Below are 19545 nucleotides of genomic sequence, written 5' to 3'. Positions count from 1 at the left end.
GTGCAATGTTGACTGAAAGAAAATGTCTAGTAGTTTGCTAAATATATGGGGGGTTGATGGTGTCCTCCCCCCCTTGGGCTCTGCATGCTGGACTCCACACCCCCCATAGCCATATTAATTTAAAATGATTCATATAAACTCAAAACAGATCGTAACTGATACACATATTATTACAAATATTAAATTACTTAACTCGTATTGTGACTGCCTCCGCTGCTACAACTGCCACACTAATATTAGCAAATTAGACTACTGGTATTATTATTATAATATATTTTTGTATTATTACAACAATTATTATTTTCCCCCTCACTCCCCCCTCTCTCTTTCTCACTTTCATTCACACTCCCCTTTTCCCTATCACTCCAAACCAAGCTATATAGTTTAGTTGCTATTTACATTTATGATCTTTTTCATTGTAATATGATGTTATTGTTTGTCAATACTCTGTCGTTGTTGTTGTTTTTGGTTCATTTATTTGTTTGATTTTCCCTTTGTTTATGTGTTGTTGTTTTTCTGTCCACATTGTCTTCTTAACTATCACTAATTAAAAAAAAAAAAGTTTGTTAAATATTTAATTTTTAGTTAAGATTTTTACATATACGGTTGTATATCTGATTGATAGACTTCAATCTCAAAACTAGAAATGTAAATGTTGGCTGTGCAAACACTGAGACTTTAACCCTCCGGTATCCGGGTACACTTTTTAGGCACACTTTGCGCTTCATGTTAAAAAACTTTACATTATTTTTCACAATTTAAATAAGGTTAGAATTCAAAAGTTGTTCATTTGTGCATGATCTTTAAAATTATGGCCATCAACTAAAATTTGCACATTGTAAACAAAAGAAAATCACAAGACTAGCATCTGTCTCCCAAGTGTGCCTAAAACGCACTATTTCTTCCATTATAACCACTGTTTTTGATCCATAAGCCATTAAGGCATAAATCCTGCTTTTACTGATATCTGGGCTTCATCTGACAGGTGAGGGTCTAAATTAATTTATTAACGTTGTTAATGTTGCTGTTAATCATTGACATATGCCAGGCTGCAAAAATCAAATAATATGTAATCCAATTTTTATGTACAGGGTGGGGAAGCAAAATTTACAATGAACATTTAGTTGTTTTTTCTCAGCAGGCACTACGTCAGTTGTTTTGAAACCAAACATATATTGATGTCATAATCATACCTAACACTATTATCCATACCTTTTCAGAAGCTTTTGCCCATATGAGTAATCAGGAAAGCAAACGTCAAAGAGTGTGTGATTTGCTGAATGCACTCGTCACACCAAAGGAGATTTCAAAAATAGTTGGAGTGTCCATAAAGACTGTTTATAATGGAAAGAAGAGAATGACTATGAGCAAAACTATTACCAGAAAGTCTGGAAGATACTGTTAAAGAAGAATGGGAGAAGTTGTCACCCGAATATTTGAGGAACACTTGCACAAGTTTCAGGAAGCGTGTGAAGGCAGTTATTGAGAAAGAAGGAGGACACATAGAATAAAAACATTTTCTATTATGTACATTTTCTTGTGGCAAATAAATTCTCATGACTTTCAATAAACTAATTGGTCATACACTGTCTTTCAATCCCTGCCTCAAAATATTGTAAATTTTGCTTCCCCACCCTGTAGTATTTTGAAAAAACAAAAAACAAAAACATATTTTGTGTTTTTTTGCATCAAAAAATGTAGTGACATCATGATGAAAAGAGATCGTTTAAAGGGTTAAAAAAAAATGTAAAATGAATGATTATTTGATATGTATGATTAGGGCTGACGTTGATTTACAAAAATAAAACCAAACTAGAGCAGAAAAATAAATCAATATATAATATTTAATAGTTTGATTTATAGGTGTGCATTTTACACACACTTGGTGACAGATGCTAGTACTTTTGAACATTTAACCTAGCGCCAAAAATAATAACGCAAATTAACCGATGTTGGAGTTAATTATTGACATATGCCAGGCTGCAAAAATCAAATAATATGTGATCCACTTTTTATGTGGTATATTGAAAAAAAATAATTTTTTGTGTTTTTTGCATCCCCCCAAAAAAAAGGTTTGTTTACATTACAAACACACCATTTAAAGGGTTAAAAAATGTGACATTTATTGAGTATTTGGTATTTTTATTTACAAGTCAAGTTGATGAAATAGAAAAAAAATGTAAAAGAATTAAAACAAACTGTATGAAAATTTTTTTGACATTATTCCACAAGTGTGCCAAAAAGGCACACTTGGTGCTTAGTAAGGGCCTTGGTGGACGGGATACCGGAGAGTTAAACAAACTAGATAAATTGTAATCTCTGCAGACTGTGTGTGATTACAGATGGCAGGAATGCAGCTGAACTGTTTGTTGTTGAAACAGTTGAATTTACACTACCAGTCAAAAGTTTGGACTCACCTTCTCATATAAATGACATGAGATGGACCGCAGATGGCCAATAAGTACTCAGCATCACTGGGAACTCCTTCCAGACGGTTGGAAAACATTTCAGGTGACTACCTCGTGAAGCTCATCGAGACAATACCAAGAACGTGCAAAGCAGTAATAAAAGCAAAGGGTGGCTATTTTGAAGAATCTAACATATAAAACATGTTTGAGTTATGTCACACTTCTTTTAACTACATAATTCCATATGTGTTCATTCATAGTTTTGATGCCTTCAGTGAGAATCTACAATGTAAATAGTCATGAAAATAAAGACAAACCAGGTGAGTCCAAACTTTTGACTGGTAGTGTAGCTGAACTTGTTTAAGTTAGAAATGAAGGATGAAAACTGAAGCTGAGAGTAGACAAAACTAAATATTAAAAATAAAAGTGGAAGGTGGAGTGGAAATGTTTTAAAGCAGTGGTATTGTGTAGGTGGAAATGAAAGTTTAAAGAAGAGCTGAAATGGTTGAAAAGATAACTGAAGCTTGACTGGAATGTCTGAAAGTCAGAGCTTAAATTAGGACGTATGGTTAAAATGAGGGAATAAAGTCAAAGAAGGTTAAATAATTGAATTCAGAGACCACTGTCAAAGTTAACAAAACTAAAATAATGTGGTCGTGTTTGTGTCCATCTTTAGTGTTAGGTGTTCACAGGTGTTAGCATGTACAACCCCATTTAGAGGGTATGCACGTGACGTCACCGCTAACGGAAGTCCCCGCGGTTCCGCCCACTGAGTGACAGGAAGAGGGAGATGAGTAGCGGCTTTGGCTCGTATACTGCGGAAACTTTAGAACAATCTAAAAAATGAGGAAGAGCTGTTGTGTCATTGGTGGCACAAATAGGTTTAAAAAGCACTCGGAGCTATCGTTTTAGCGGTGACCTAAAGCCGACGACAGAAGAAGCAGATGGATCGCTGCAATTCACAGAAATAACTGGTATCCAGACAACCAAAGCTGAATTTGTGGTGGCCATTTTGTGTCAGGTAACGTTAATTTATGCTGTATTCTTGCGTAAAATCATACCTTAAATTACATATCGTTTTGGCTAACGGTACTTCTTAGTAAAGCTCTTAATGTTAGCATCTGTCATTTAGTTCTGTATTTCATAATTGACACGTTTTTATCTTCAGGTGTGTGATTCTGAACCGTGTGCTCGACATAATTTGTAAACTAGCTTAAACTGAGGCTAACCTAGTTTTCCAAATAAGGGGGTACTCTAGCACAAAGCTGTTGCAGTTGTGTTGGATCAAGTATTTGATGTGAACTCTGCTTAAATCTCCACAGTACCAGTAGATCATCCACTCACTTGGGTCAATACTAAGGGTTCAACTCCAGTAAATCAGTAGTGAACTGTGAGCACTACTGCTGGGCCTTTACCTTGGCAATCACCGCCAAGAAAATACGTCTGCACTGACAGAAAACCTCCAAAACAATAGTATGTTGAATTGAAAGCACTCACCAGCTGGAATCCTCTAATTAACGATGACGAGGATGTCAACAACTCTTTGTCTTTTGTATGCTTTCAGCCTTTGCATTGGGGATTTTCCCGGCGTTGAAATCAGGTTCATATAAATGTCAGGATACGTGATTTCCGGCCGCATATCAATGTTCGTAGACCACTTGTTGTTTGGTAGCTTGTATGGATCCATGTCCAGTCCAATTGTCTCTAATTTCATGTTATATTCCACATTTTTCCGGGTCTCACTGTAGTTACTGCTATACTCCGCCATGTTGAGCCGGTTTGTTTATGCCACTCAGTCTGACTCAGAGGGGCGTGGCCCAGGGGGGAAGTGACGTATGTGCATTCCCTCTGTAAGAAGTAGTTGGAACAGCATGAAAAGAGAAATTCTATTCTACTCTATTCTATTCTATTCCAAAGAAGGTAGAGCGGGTCTTCCAACAACCAACTTGTTAGTAACTTTACGGGAAAACTATAACAACCATCTTTACCACAGATAGGCCTAGGCCCTGGGACAAACCCATTAAATTTTGGGCCAAGTAGACCAAAGTTCAAGGTCACAGCAAGGTCACAAAATCTCAAATTTTCCTATCTCTCATCATTGAGCAATTTTTGAAAATTCATAAAAAATTCAAAACGACTCTGATTAGCCTCCAATTTGATCCACCTGTAGCTTATAACAATATCTTATTACCTTATGTTTTTGCAAGGGTTTGTTTGTTTGTTAGTTTGTTTGTTGGTTAGTTAGCAAGATAACTCAAAAAGTTATGGACAGATTTTCATGAAGTTTTCAGGAAATGTTGATACTGACACAAGAAACAAATGATTAAATTTTGGTGGTGATCGGGGGGGCAGATCTGCCTGGGCAGAGGTCTGCACTCTCCGAGTGCTTTTCTAGTTTTCAGTTGAATCCTTCTTGTTTTTGAGGAGGCGGTAGTTAAAGGGTTAAAGCAGCAGACGGCTTTGTGGGATCTGAGCTGACTGTGCGGTTGGATGGTTAGGCACCTGTCTCCGCTGTCATGAGCTGATGTTACTCAGTCCCTGAAGGCTGCAGACGACCAGACGCCGGCTGCTTTCTCCTGCTCTCACTGCTCTGTAAGTAATAAAAATAAGAAAATTACTGCAGATGATCACACTGAGGAAATCATTCATTAACATTTAAGGAACCTAAATCAAACTTAATCTCATCTTTGACTGAATGTTTTGATAAAGTGAATTTTCTGATTGGATTGTAGTTAAACAGCTTCAGTGATTAGTTCCTGAACTTCTGTTAAAACATGCACGTGTTGTGGAAATACTTTTAACCTTTTTCTGCACCTTCATAATATGACTTGGGTCAGTAGAAGTGTTGATATCAAATAATGAACCACGAAACTATTTGGAATGTTTAAATATCCAGTCACATGTTAATAGATGGGTGATTAATCCTTAAAGTTTGAAAGGTGCATGCAGAGTGTATTTTTGTTTTATTATGAAACATGAACTACTACCCATTATTGTGTATTTTTTTTATCTATTAAACCTAATTCTGAATCATTTAAGGTAAGATAAGATACGATACGATACAATAAGATAAGTGAAACAGAAATGGGAAAAAGAACTAGGAATGTGTGTCTCAGAGGAGGAATGGATCAATATCTGGAGAACTCAACAGTCAACCATTTCTTCAAGAACATGGAGGGAACATTGCTGGAAAAATATAATTCGATTTTTCATAACACCTAAAATTACAGCTAAATATGTATCCAGAGTTTAATCTTGTTGGAGAGAATGTGGATATGTCGGTGTAAATCATGCTCATGTCTTTCGGGTATGTCCTAAACTTGAATCATTCTGGGGTAATGTATATTCAATAATTGTTCAGATATTGGGTTATGCAATTCCTAAAACATGTTTGGTGATGTATTATTGGGAATAATGTAAGAAAAAACAATAGATATTTGTTTAAAATACTATTAGCAGCCTGTAAAAAGGCTATTATAAAAAAAAAATGGTGCAGATTAGAACCATCTACAACTAACGACTGGATACAAAAAGTGAATGGAATATTTGAGATAGAGATTCTGATCCACAGATTGAGGATTCAAGAAGAACAGTGTCATGATAAATGGGAGAAATGGACAATTTTCATTTCAGCGTCACATTACTTAAAACAATTGTTAGTCACAAAGGTTTATTATGGTCAATGTATCCCAGATGTCCCTTTTGTTTGTTTTGTAATGTACAGAAATCAAACAATAACAATAAAAATAAAGTTAAAAAAAAAAGAAAAAAAGAAAAGATAAGACTTTATTGATTCCACAGTGGGGAAATTGCACAGTTGACAGCAGCAAATACAAAAACACAAGTGTAGGCAAGACAGAAAACAGAAAATATGCACCTGTAGAACATAAAATATAAAAAGAATAAAGAAATTTGCTATTTGTATAAGTATTTCATCAATTTAGATTTGGATTTACAACAACTGCTAGCATTTCCACAGAGAGTTGTTAGATCTGACGCAAATAAAAATCAATATACGACAATGTACAATCTATGATATTTGACTTGAGCAAACCTCATCAAATTTCAGAGTAAAGGTGTAAGTTATGGTGCTTCTATAATATCAAATATGTTATTTTTATTTCAACACAAATCACACTTTTATCTCTTTTTAACTAAATTTTAATTTTATCTTGCTTGACTATTAATTTATATTCTCATACATGATGTTGTTTTATCTCACTCCTTCATTTTTGCATTGATTTGACAGCATCATGTTACGTTATCCCTGCCCTCTTTACTCTGAATCACTTAATTTATTCAAAGTGTCATGTTTTTGCATTTGCAGTACATATCTCCTTTATTGCGTTGTTTCTCTTTTAGTGTCTTTACTTGCATCTTGTATCCTTCTGTTGTGCCTTCTGCTTTGTCTGTCAAAGCACTTTGTAAACTTCATTTTTAAAGGTGTTATATAAATAAAGCTACTATTATTATTATTATTATCATTATTATTATTATTATTATTATTATTATTATTATTATTACTACGTGGTAGCTTTGTAGCTACTCTCACCATAAAACAGTGAAAAAGTCATTTTGTTAGTATTATTACAGTTATGGCACTGCTTATAATTTTGTCACTGACATAAAAACATCATGTTCAGGTGTATCATCGAAGTCAAAATCTTCTTTGTTCGTGTATTAAAATTAACTTGAAAAAATGCTTTCCATCACATTCAACCAAAGCAAACAGCTCACATATTATCTGTTAAACATTTCTAAAGTTTAAATGAGTTCTTCTTTAGCAGACTGACATGAACATGTGAGTTTGGTTTACATGGCATCAGAACAACTCTGGGTCATTGTGTAATTAAAATATACTTTGCCAAGAATCACTTTGTCATTTAACTCTGTAAAACCTGATGTCATCGCTCAGTTTGGATGGCTTTAACTCTCTCACTGTTTGTGCAAGTGGAAAAATTCCAACGGTTTCTGAAACCTGAGATATTACGCTTTATAGGTTTTATGGGTCAATTCAGTAATTTCACTTACGCCTGTACTAGAAGCTGGAAAAGAAGGCATTTTACTAGAATTATAATATACAGTAAACTGGAAATTCAGTTTTATTCATAGAGCCCAATCACAACAAAGTCACCACACAGGGCTTTACAGAAGTTGTTGAATTGATTAAAAAAAAACAAAAAAAACACACACAATGAAAATAAACAGTTAAGTAATCAGTTAGTAAACCACTGATAAATGCGATTATAAATAAACAGATTTTGAAAGATCGGGAAAAAAATGCGCTCTGGAAAAATGGCCAAAAAGGACTCACTCACAACATATTTTCTAACCTTTTAGTCAAAAAAAAAAAAAAACTCACAATGAAAATAAACAGTCAAAAGTAATCAGTTAGTAAACCGTCAATAAATGAGATTATAACTAAACAGATTTTGAAAGATCAGGAAAAAAATGCGCTCTGGAAACATGGCCAAAAAGGACTCACTCACAACATATTTTCGAACCTTTTAGTCAAAAAAAAAAACCACAATGAAAATAAATAGTCAAGTAATCAATTAGTAAACTGTCGATAAATGCGATTATAAATAAACAGATTTTGAAAGATCGGGGAAAAAAATGCGCTTTGGAAAAATGGCCAAAAAGGACTCACTCAACATATTTTCTAACCTCTTAGTCAAAAAAAAAAAAAAAAAAAAAAACTCACAATGAAAATAAACAGTTGAGTAATCAGTTAGTAAACCATCGATAAATGCGATTATAAATAAACAGATTTTGAAAGATCAGGAAAAAAATGCGCTCTGGAAAAATGGCCAAAAAGGACTCACTCACAACATATTTTCGAACCTTTTAGTCAAAAAAAAAAAAAAAAAAAACACAATGAAAATAAATAGTCAAGTAATCAATTAGTAAACCGTCGATAAATGCGATTATAAATAAACAGATTTTGAAAGATCAGGAAAAAAATGCGCTCTGGAAAAATGGCCAAAAAGGACTCACTCACAACATATTTTCGAACCTTTTAGTCAAAAAAAAAAAAAAAAAACACAATGAAAATAAATAGTCAAGTAATCAATTAGTAAACCGTCGATAAATGCGATTATAAATAAACAGATTTTGAAAGATCAGGAAAAAAAATGCGCTTTGGAAAAATGGCCAAAAAGGACTCAATCACAACATATTTTCTAACCTTTTAGTCAAAATAAGATAAAAAAAAAAGTCCAGGGGAACCATTTTAGGCTTAGGGTTTAAAGGGTTAAACTCATTAATAATGGTGTAAAGTGGGTATTACCGATTATAATGACTCCTGAAATAACAACTTTAGTTTCATGTTATCTCTTTTCCAGTCTCAGTGGCACTGGTTGCATGTTTTATATCGTATATTATCTATTTGTCCTGTCTTTTGTCTTGTTGCATTTTCATTTTGTTGCATTTGCTTGTGTATACAGATGGACACCCACAGAGATAATCTTGTCCCATCCCTTAGCTGTACAATGATGCACAATTTTTTTTTTTTTTTTAATTAATAAGTCCTGGTAAAATGATAAGGACTTCAGAAATAATTTGATGTGAGGAGTACAAAGTATATGAAGGGAGTAAAAAGTTGTAAAAAGAATGAATATTCAGATAAAGTCTATACATAACAAAACTAAAACTATAAAACAAAACTTTACATCTGTGCAGTTATTTTGACCTACGTTACTTTAAATCTTTGAAAAAAAGAGACCAACTTTACTGAAAAAAATACAAAATAAATAAACCAGGCTTGTTTTCTCACAATTTTTATGCTGCACCACTTATTTTCTGGTTTGTCTACATACAGTTCATACAGATTTTATGTTTTTCACACATCAGTTTATCCACTCTCATTACATACAGTCGCGGAAAAAAAATATTAGACCACTCTTGTTTTCTTCAGTTTCTTGTTCATTTTAATGCCTGGTACAACTAAAGGTACATTTGTTTGGACAAATATAATGATAACAACAAAAATAGCACAAAAGAGTTTAATTTCAGAGCTGATATCTATCCATTTTCCATGTTTTCTTGATAATAACCAAAATCACTTAAGTTCTTACATCAGTATCTATGGCATTGTACTGACAAAAACAGTGCTTTTAGACATTCCATGTTTTCTTTTCTGTCTGTTTTAGTCACATGATACACACAGGAGTTAGTACTTGATTGCATAACCATTGTTTTTGGTGACTTTTGATGGTCTAATAATTTTTCCGTGACTGTATATGATAGACGGTGGGTAAAATAGATCCCCTGCTTTTCTGACTTGCTGCAGAGGATGATGGAGAAAGCCAATCACATCAACATTGCGATGATAGAAGACATAGGTGCCAATGGGATGGCCAGGTCAAAGGTTGTGACAACCATAGACCAGGACACGAAACCATGTGGATCCACAGTGAGCTTCCATAACATCCAGTACAAAGTGCAGCTGAAGAACGGGCTCTTCTGCAAAAGGAAAACCAGCGTCCGGGAAATACTGCAGGACCTCAAGTCAGTGTTCAAACCTACTGTAGTTCACACTTTTTTAGAGTTTATATCTTCCTTTTTTATGTGTTTTTCGAAGCAGTTAGTTGCTTTGACTATTAGAAAACATCATTCAATAAGTATGTCGTTGCTCTTTTATTTATTTATTTATTTATTATTTTATTTTTAAAATTTATTTATTTTAGTTTATTTATTTATTTATTTATTTTATTAATTTTTTAAAGAAGTATGTCGTTGCTCATTTTCTTCTGTAAATGGATCTTGAATTTATAATTGATTTTGCTTTGATTTAATTATTGTAAAGCATGTGTAAATGTTTCTGCTTGTTATTTTTGGTTTTCTGTGCAAATTCTTCCAGCTGTTTTGTTTGTTTGTTAGGTTTTGGCAGGATATTTACTCCATAGAAGAGATGATCATTGAATGGTTGAGTTATTCTTTCCACAAGAACTCACAAGCAGCTTTAGATCGACTTTAACCCTGACAGACCCAAACAGCCGAAAGCATCTTCGGATCTAAAATGTTTAATACCTGTTGATCCACTAATCTTATCAATACATGTGAATAATTGGTGTAAAATGCAGTTTTTCATCTTTTCATGGTCATCAGATATGACCTATTCGGACGTTCGGAGGCTCCGTAGTTATCGTGGAAACACCGTCATCTTTCCGCAACATTGATTCACCAGTAAAACCCATGGAATATGATACATGATAGTGGATGGAGACACTTGGTTTATGTTCAGTTAATGATATCTTTGCTGAAAAAGTCACTTTTTCTTCAGTTTTCTCTGTTTCTGAAATATTAACCTTCAACTTTAATCTGAACTTTTATGAACATCTACATGATCGGTGAATTAAATACAGGAAAATACATGATTTTCTCTGAAAAAACTCAAAATACAGAGGATAATATTATAATAAATGGTGATGAATCATTTATGAAAGGTTAAACATGAAAGGTCAAACATTAAAAAAAGCATCTTTGATGTTTGCCTTACTTAATAAATGGGAATAAATTAATTGTGAAAGGTTAAACAGAGAGAAAAAAAATCATTTGGAAACTGCCACAAAAGTAGCACTGAATCTTTATGGGTTAATTTTGTTATTTTCATTTCTTCATTTCAGTTTCATTTTTTTATTTTGCTCACCACCAAATACATGGTATGGAGCACAAGCACCCCACCCCCGATCACCACCAAAATTTAATCATTTCTTCCTTATCCCATTTCCAACAAACCCTGAAAATTTCATCCAAATCTGTCCATAACTTTTTGAGTTATGTTGCACACTAACGGACAGACAAACAAACAAACAAACAAACAGACAAACAAACCCTGGCAAAAACATAACCTCCTTGGCGGAGGTAATAATAATATACATTCACTAATAACAAAATTCATTGAAAAAGAGCTAAAACCCTTTTCAAAAAGGTGCCTAATTACCTCCGCCAAGGAGGTTATGTTTTTGCCAGGGTTTGTTTGTTTGTTTGTTTGTCTGTCCGTTAGTGTGCAACATAACTCAAAAAGTTATGGACAGATTTTGATGAAATTTTCAGGGTTTGTTGGAAATGGGATAAGGAAGAAATGATTAAATTTTGGTGGTGATCTGGGGTGGGGGGGCCCACGGGGGGGGGGGGGGGGGGGGCACAGACCAGAAAATTTCATCAAAATCTGTCCATAACTTTTTGAGTTATGTTGCACACTAACGGACAGACAGACAGACAGACAGACAAACAAACAAACCCTGGCAAAAACATAACCTTCTTGGCGTGGGGGGGCCCATGGGGGGGGCCACTGATCAGCCTTGGCGGAGGTCTGCGCTCTCCAAGTGCTTCTAGTTACCTCCGCCAAGGAGGTTATGTTTTTGCCAGGGTTTGTTTGTTTGTTTGTTTGTTTGTTTGTTTGTCTGTCCGTTAGTGTGCAACATAACTCAAAAAGTTATGGACAGATTTTGATGAAATTTTCAGGGTTTGTTGGAAATGGGATAAGGAAGAAATGATTAAATTTTGGTGGTGATCGGGGGTGGGGGGGCCCACGGGGGGGGGCCACTGATCAGCCTTGGCGGAGGTCTGCGCTCTCCGAGTGCTTCTAGTTCATGGATTTTTTTGGTTGTTTAGATTATAAAAGCACTACAAGTTTAGACATTGATGCATGCTGTCAGTAGTATTCTGGCAAATACTATTACTTTAATTCAACAACCTACACATTAGTACATTCAAATAAAACATGGATTCATCTCCCACACAACCATTACAGCACAAATGACAGACTCTCAGACTTCTTTCCAAACCCTTGACTTTAAGGATCCTAGTGTTGTTTGTTCTAAAGTTACAAATTATTTGTCTGTAACCAAGGTTTTCACATAATGGATATTTTTCAAGTTTATTTTCCAAATTTAACCTCAACATAAACATCACATGAAGTTCTTATTATGCTTATTCACTCAAACGTATTCGGCATAGTTTCACACAAGTGATGAGTCTTTTCTTAACCTGTCAGAAAACTCAATTTTATCCAGCTGTTGTACATGTTCTCTTGCTACAGTTACTTAGTTTGTAGTTTTATCTGAAGTAGTGGACAATAGTGGAAGAGCCCCTAAATCCACCTGACATTTCCCATGGAGCAATGAATCATTTCACACAACTTTCTGGTCCTTTTCCTGCCTCTGTGTTAATTATATGATATTAAGTATGGTTTCCTGCATATAATCTCTCTGATGAAGTAAAGAGCAGTCTGCCAGGGAAACGAATTAAACACCATCACGTGATCCGCTGCCAGGCTTTTATTCCATCTGTTAGTGCTGTTTTATATCAGTGTTTTTTCCTGCTGCTATTGTCAAAGTAAGTGCTCTCTCTGAAGTTGGAGGATTTGCTCTTGAATTCTTTTCAAATGTTTTATGCTGCAGTACATTTCAGTTTTAGATTTCTGCAGTCAAATGTTCATTATTTCCTGAAATTTATTTGACTAAGAGGGGAAATCTTCTGGAAATGTGCCTTAACCTACTGAGACCCAGCAATGCACTAAAATGCAAAAAAAAAAAGGGGTGTCTAAAAACAAGATAAAAACATTAAATCTGAGGAAAAAGGTACTCAAAACAAGTGAGATAACTGTCCATGCAGCAAGATAATTACATTTGACAAGATTTCTTGAATTAAATCTAGAAATAATCATGTCTATAGATGCACAAGGAACAAATGATTAAATTTTGGTGGTGATCATAGGGGGACTGATCTGCCTTGGCGGAGGTCTGTGCTCTCTGAGTGCTTTTCTAGTTGGTTATGTTATTAAGGCAAGAGGTATTGTTTTTGGTTTGGTTTGTTTCTTTGTTAACACTCTAGCAGCAAAACTATTGGTTGAATTCATACCAAATTTGTCTAAAAACAAGAGAGAAACATTAAATCTGAGGAAAAAGGTACTCAAAACAAGTGAGATATCTGTCCATGCAGCAAGATAATTGCATTTGACAAGATTTCTTGAATTAAGATAGTTAAATCTAGAAATAAGCATGTCTATAGATGTACGAACACTTAAAATAAGAAATTAAAAATTATCTACCACTTCTAAATCTAAGTTTGTTTGGGTTTTTTTTAATCGTGGTAGAAACCAAATATTTTGCAGCGTGTACTTTTGTCCTTTGTAGGGGACAAAAGTTGCACAGCTTTAGTTTAAATGAATAGATTAAATAAATGCTGTTCATTGCAAAAAGCATGTGGCATAAAAAAAATACATCTGAAATAAACTGTTGTATTATTCTGTTTGCAATGAAGGCAATTATTTAATGTAAAAAAGAAAAAGTAAAAAAAAAAAAAAAAAGCTAAAACCTTTATTTTCCTGATTCTCAGGAGGTTAAAGAAAATGATCTAATTTAATTAAAGTGTCTGTTAAAAGGAAGTTTTTCCTGCCACTGTCACCAAGTGTTCGTTCCTGGATGATTCTGTAAGAGTCTGGCTTAGATCAGCTCTAAATGTGAAGTGTCGTGAGATAACTTTTGTTATGATGTGGCACTATATAAATACAATTTGATTGATTGATTGAATTTCTAAGCTTTGTGACTTTAAAAGGCCAAAGAAATCCACCAGGCCTCTCCCTTTTCTTATCATAAAGTCATTGTGTTCACAGGGAGCTTTGGATAATTAACCTTAGAAATGATTAGAACTCACATAAATGTCTCACGTCCATGAAATGGTTTTTGTCTTGCAGTGGAATAATGAGACCTGGGCTCAATGCTATTCTCGGTCCAACTGGGAGTGGAAAGTCTTCGTGAGTACCTCAGTTTTCTCTAAAACAATCACATGCGCTAGTAATAGAGATAACTTAACAATTCTATCTGTTCAGAATGGCCTTTGACACTCAGTACTGTGGTATTTTGTTTGTTTTAATTGGGAAAATGCACTTTATTGTTGTTATTGTTATGTATTTGTGATGCTTTTACCTTTATTCTTCTGTTGTACAGCAATGGTTGTTGAAAAGAGCTTTAGAAATTTTTAAAAAATGATTGATTGATTGATTGATTGATTGATTACCTCCGCCAAGGAGGGTATGTTTTCAAAAAACACGAGCCTGGAGTGCTGTGTGGGTATCGTTGGTCTTCTTTCCTTGCTTCTGGTGCTCATCAGTGTTGGGATCCAAATACTAGTTGCTTGTAGGAACTGAGGCACTCAGAGTAGGGCTGAGATTAAAAAGTCTTTATTTCAGAATGGCCAAACAAGTGAAAATCTATAGTTGATGCGTTGCGGCCTATGGGCCTTCATCAGGGCTGATATAAGAATCCCACCCATATGGATCCTCCTATGTATAGAGAGAGGTCACATGACTGGGCGGACTTTAAAGACAAAGATTGCAGAATTAAAAATTTAAACAGACAAAAAAAAAAAAAAACAGAGCAATACATGGTACATAAGCAAACAACAATAAGACATTTCAAGTACTATAAATCTTCACATTAAATAAATCATCGGAAATAAACAGATAGACAACAAGGGTTTTTTAGTCAGGAGGTTATGTTTTCGTCGGGGTTTGTCTGTCTGTTAGCAAGATAACTCAAAAAGTTATGGATGGATTTTCAGGAAATTTTCAGGAAATACTGATACTAGCACAAGGAACAAATGATTAAATTTTGGTGGTGATGGGGGGGGGACTGATCTGCCTTGGTGGAGGTCTGTGCTCTTCAAGTGATTTTCTAATTTGTTTGTTTGATTGTCTTCTAGCAAGATAACTAAAAAAAAAATTCGGGATATGTTGATACTGGCACAAGGAAAGGAAGGACTGATTGATTGATTGATTGATTGATTGATTGATAATTCTAATATTTCTCTAAAGGTTCTTGGATATTCTGGCTGCGAGGAAGGATCCTTCAGGCCTCTCAGGAGAAGTATTGATTGATGGCGCTCCACAACCTCCAAACTTCAAGTGCCTCTCTGGTTATGTAGTGCAGGTACATCTGAATTAGAAACATTTTACACACAGAATACCAGTGGTTTTAACTCTTGGTTCTGTAAAGTGAGATTTCTCAAAATACAGCAAGACAGGACAAGATGACACTGCAAATGTTATAATCTGACCTTTGACCTTGAGCTTTTATCTATAGGTGGCAGAAGTATACGCTCTGTAATCCATCAGAAGTACACATACCTCAGAGAGACTCAAAGTAGAAGTACTGGTTCTTTACTGCAGTAAAAATGGAAGAGTACAGGCTTGGAAATGTACTCAAATTACAAGTAGGATTGAAGGATATTTCTACAACCTATTGCAAATTTAACTAAACCTTGTGTTATACACCCATAAAGTGTCCATAAAGTTAGAATAGTTTTGTTTTCAGATACATTCCTATTTTTATTCTTATTTATACACATCAGTAATGGCCTTTGACCCGGTTCAGTGATTACACACTGAGTCCCACTTACACTTTATCAACAATAAATCACATTGTCACAAACTGTTCATGAGAACAACTACAAATATTTTATTACAACATTATCAACAACAATGTGTTTATATAATGTGAAGACTGTTTAATCATTCAAGTAACTTTCTTTGACTTGTCATGTCTTTCTTGTTCTTTCAATCTTATGTATTAACACAGTGGTTTCCAACCTTTTTTGGCTCATGACCCCATTTTAACATCACAAATTTCTGGCGACCCCAGATATTCAAAACTGAGACATTTTTTTTTGTTTTTGCTAAAAATAATGTGTTTTTGATCCTGTAATAGTTTGCTATACTATGTTTCAAATACAGGTTAATTTTAGAGGACATTTAGTCTATATAATGTATTTTATTATGGACGGAGGCAGAAAAGCCAGGTGTAGATTACTGCACAAAGTGAGAATTTGATTTTCCTTGGTCAGGATATGTACAGTCAGTCCAGCTTGGATTGACAAGGCTGACAATTAATACTGAACAAACAAGAATTCAAACTATGAGTTATGAAAGAGCTGCAGCATCTGAAACTGACCACAATGAACATTTGACAGATAAACAGTACCACAGTGCTTCAGTTTCAGCTTCACAGTTTGTCATGTCTTTTATGTATTAGGATTGTCTCTGTCAACTCACCATATATTTTTATTGGGAAGGTTTTGTTGGTTGTTTTTTGGTTGTTGTTTTTTTTTTTTTTATCAATTACTAGAAATTTCAGGCGACCCTATTTGAATTCCAGGCGACCCCACATGAAGTCTTGACCCCAAGGTTGAAAAACATTGCATTAACAGCTCAGATTGCTTTCCTCTTATTTATTTTTATGGTATTTTATAATGTATGCAATATTGAACCAAACTAATTAAAATGAACATATTTGCCACAAAACCACAAAATCAGTGACTACAGTGGTATTCATATCTTGTATATAATAAATAATAATTTAAAAAAAAAAAGAAAAAATGATTTCATTTTCATTGCTACTTCATTGAATTGAATCCTTTTCTCCATTTCAGTCTTCTTATGTCACTTATCTGTTTTCATCTTGTCGGGTCTTATTACATCTGTTATGTCATTGTCATCGTGTCATGTTTATCATAACTGATCTGCACCATTGCCATCGTTTCTATGTTTCTATGTAGGTTGATCTTGATGTGAATGTCCCCATGTCCAGTGTACTTAAGTGAAGTAAAATACAGATACCTCAAACCTCTACTCACGGTCTGCTCTTATCCCTTCATAGGAGGATGTGGTCATGGGCACCTTGACTGTGAGGGAGAATCTGCGTTTTTCAGCAGCGCTGCGTCTGCCCAGGTCGGTGCCGCAAAACGAGAAGGAGGCTCGAGTTAATCACCTCATCAGAGAACTGGGTCTGACCAAGGTGGCAGACGCCATGGTACATAATCATACATATCTGCATTATTCATCTAGACCAGGGCGGTCAAATTCATTTTATTTCAGGTGTCACATACAACCCAGTATGAGCTCAAGGGCCAGTAAAATGACTATATAATAATATTATTATTAATGATAAAAATGACAAATCCAAACTTTTCTCTTTGTTTTAAAGTGTAAAAAGTAAATTTGATTATAAAAATCTTCACATATACAAACTATCTTTTAAAAAATCTGAATAACACAAACAACCATGAACAACTTGAAATTTCTTTAGAAAAATAAATGCAGTTTTAAAAATATTATGCCTCAGCTTATTGTTTATACATGTACATTACAACTTACAGATCACAGTGGATCTACAAATACACAAAATATTTAATAACAGGAAGAATATCATTAAATTGCGCTTATGTTTCTTAAGACTATTCAGGTTGTATATAGTTGGTTATGTTATTAAGGCAAGGGGTATTGTTTTTGGTTTGGTTTGTTTCTTTGCAAAACTATAAGTTGAATTCATACCAAATTGGGTTTATAGATTGCCAGTGACCCAGAACAGATGTGATTACATTTTGGGAAAAGTAGGTCAAAGTTAAAATTTTTTATGAATTTTTAAAATCTTTTTTTTTCCCCATTTCCCTATAATGTTCGAAATTTCAGATGTGTGTAGCAGCAAAACCATCAGTTGAATTCATTCCAAATTGGATTTATACATTGCCAGTGACCCAGAACGGATGTAATTACATTTTTGGAAAAGTAGGTCAAAGTTAAGATTTTTTAGGAAATTTTAAAAATCTTTTTTCGTCTCCCATTTACTTATAATAGGCAAAATTTCACATATCTATAAAAACATCAATTTTGTTTCAATTTACTTCCAACTTGGTACATATATAGAGGAAATTGATATGTTGACATTAGCACATGCATAGACATGATGACATCAGCAATAGGTACAATCACCAACAACATCACAGCTGGGGGTGGGGAAATCCAAGAGGGAAAACAATCCATCCCCCCATTCGCTATAATATAAAAAAATGCAGAATTTCAACTTGTTTTGCTAACACAAACAAGATGTACTTTGAATCACTATTGCCATCTGACAAGGATCGATATAACAAAAAATTAAACACACTTGGACTGGAGTGTTTTCTATACGTTTTTAAAAGACTGGGCCAACGATTCAACTCAGTGACCTGAAGTGTCATTTCCACACATCTTCTACTACTTAATGGAGTCACTATATCACTTTCACTATAGATATAATGAATTAAACAGACGAGTTAATGTTAATTAATGTTGTTGATGGTCCAATATGACATGAGGTTCTTTTAGCTTTGCACAGAAACAGGCAATACAAATGTCCTTCACAGGGCTATGTTTGATTTTATGCTTGGAGTCCATTTCAGAGACAGCACTTATTTTTTACATATACCATACACAGTAAAGAACTTTAATCAGTACATTTACTTTTACCAGACTTTATTACACAAGTATCTGTACTTCTACTTAGTTACTGAATGTGTACTTTTGTACATGTTAGGAGGAAATCGACACAAATTACAAATGTAGTGCAAAGTTCAGTAGCGTTTAAACAATTAATCTAATATTCCTGATACTCCTGACATAGTCTACGATTGTTTGGAAATGGTTTACATTCCATTAAACTGACCTGAAATGAAGTGCTGACTGCAGTTTTGTTGTTGGGTCCCATTATAATCTGCCAAACTCGTCCTCTCTTCTGATAGCTTGAAGCCATTTTGTCCTCCTTTGTGGTTCTGTTTTATTATTTGGTAAAATGTAAAACTTTAATTGGTGATTTTTTTGGTTTATTTGCGGTGAAAAAGGGCACACAGTAAATCAGGCATTATGGCTAATAACAGAGACCGGTTTGTTTTCCCCCTTGGCTCAAACCAGATGTGACGTTAGTGGGCGTTCCCATTGTTGCTGACTGTATGTATAAGTTTGAGGGACGGGGTTGACACGAAAATAAAGACAAAAATTTGGAGTTGTCATGATTTATAGGTTATTATATTATTATTTCGTAGTGGCTATTGACACAGTAGTGTGGCACAAAATATCTGTTTGTCTCTTACCACAGAGCCCATCAGCACCCTCATTATATCATGTCTAGACTGCTAACTTACGTCCTGTAAAAGTACCAAGGCAAACAGATAGTAAATAGTTCCTCCTGAAACACAGCAGATAATTAGTTGACTTGGTAATGTATCAGACTGGGACGTGAAAAACTCGTGTTTAACTCCTGGTTGGAGTATCTTTTTTTTTTTTTTTTTCTCTAAGATTTTCAAACAGGGGGTGTCAGTG

At 34.5% G+C, this 19545-nt stretch overlaps 1 protein-coding gene across 1 annotated transcript in view; it reads left to right on the top strand.

The window, feature by feature from the left end:
- Positions 1-4951: 4951 nt before the first annotated feature.
- abcg2d (ATP binding cassette subfamily G member 2 (JR blood group)) overlaps positions 4952-19545 on the top strand; it is a 43368-nt gene continuing 28774 nt past the window's right edge. The window contains exons 1-5 of the mRNA XM_030142813.1: positions 4952-5000; positions 9700-9917; positions 14110-14169; positions 15229-15343; positions 17069-17221. Of these exons, the coding sequence (XP_029998673.1) occupies positions 9703-9917; positions 14110-14169; positions 15229-15343; positions 17069-17221 (543 nt within the window). The 5' untranslated portion in view covers positions 4952-5000; positions 9700-9702. The remainder of the gene's footprint in view (positions 5001-9699; positions 9918-14109; positions 14170-15228; positions 15344-17068; positions 17222-19545) is intronic.

Source organism: Sphaeramia orbicularis, chromosome 1, assembly GCF_902148855.1.
Source record: "Sphaeramia orbicularis chromosome 1, fSphaOr1.1, whole genome shotgun sequence".
NCBI classification, from domain to species: domain Eukaryota; kingdom Metazoa; phylum Chordata; class Actinopteri; order Kurtiformes; family Apogonidae; genus Sphaeramia; species Sphaeramia orbicularis.
Note: the sequence above shows the minus strand (reverse complement) of the source record. Positions and strands in the feature narration are given on the sequence as shown.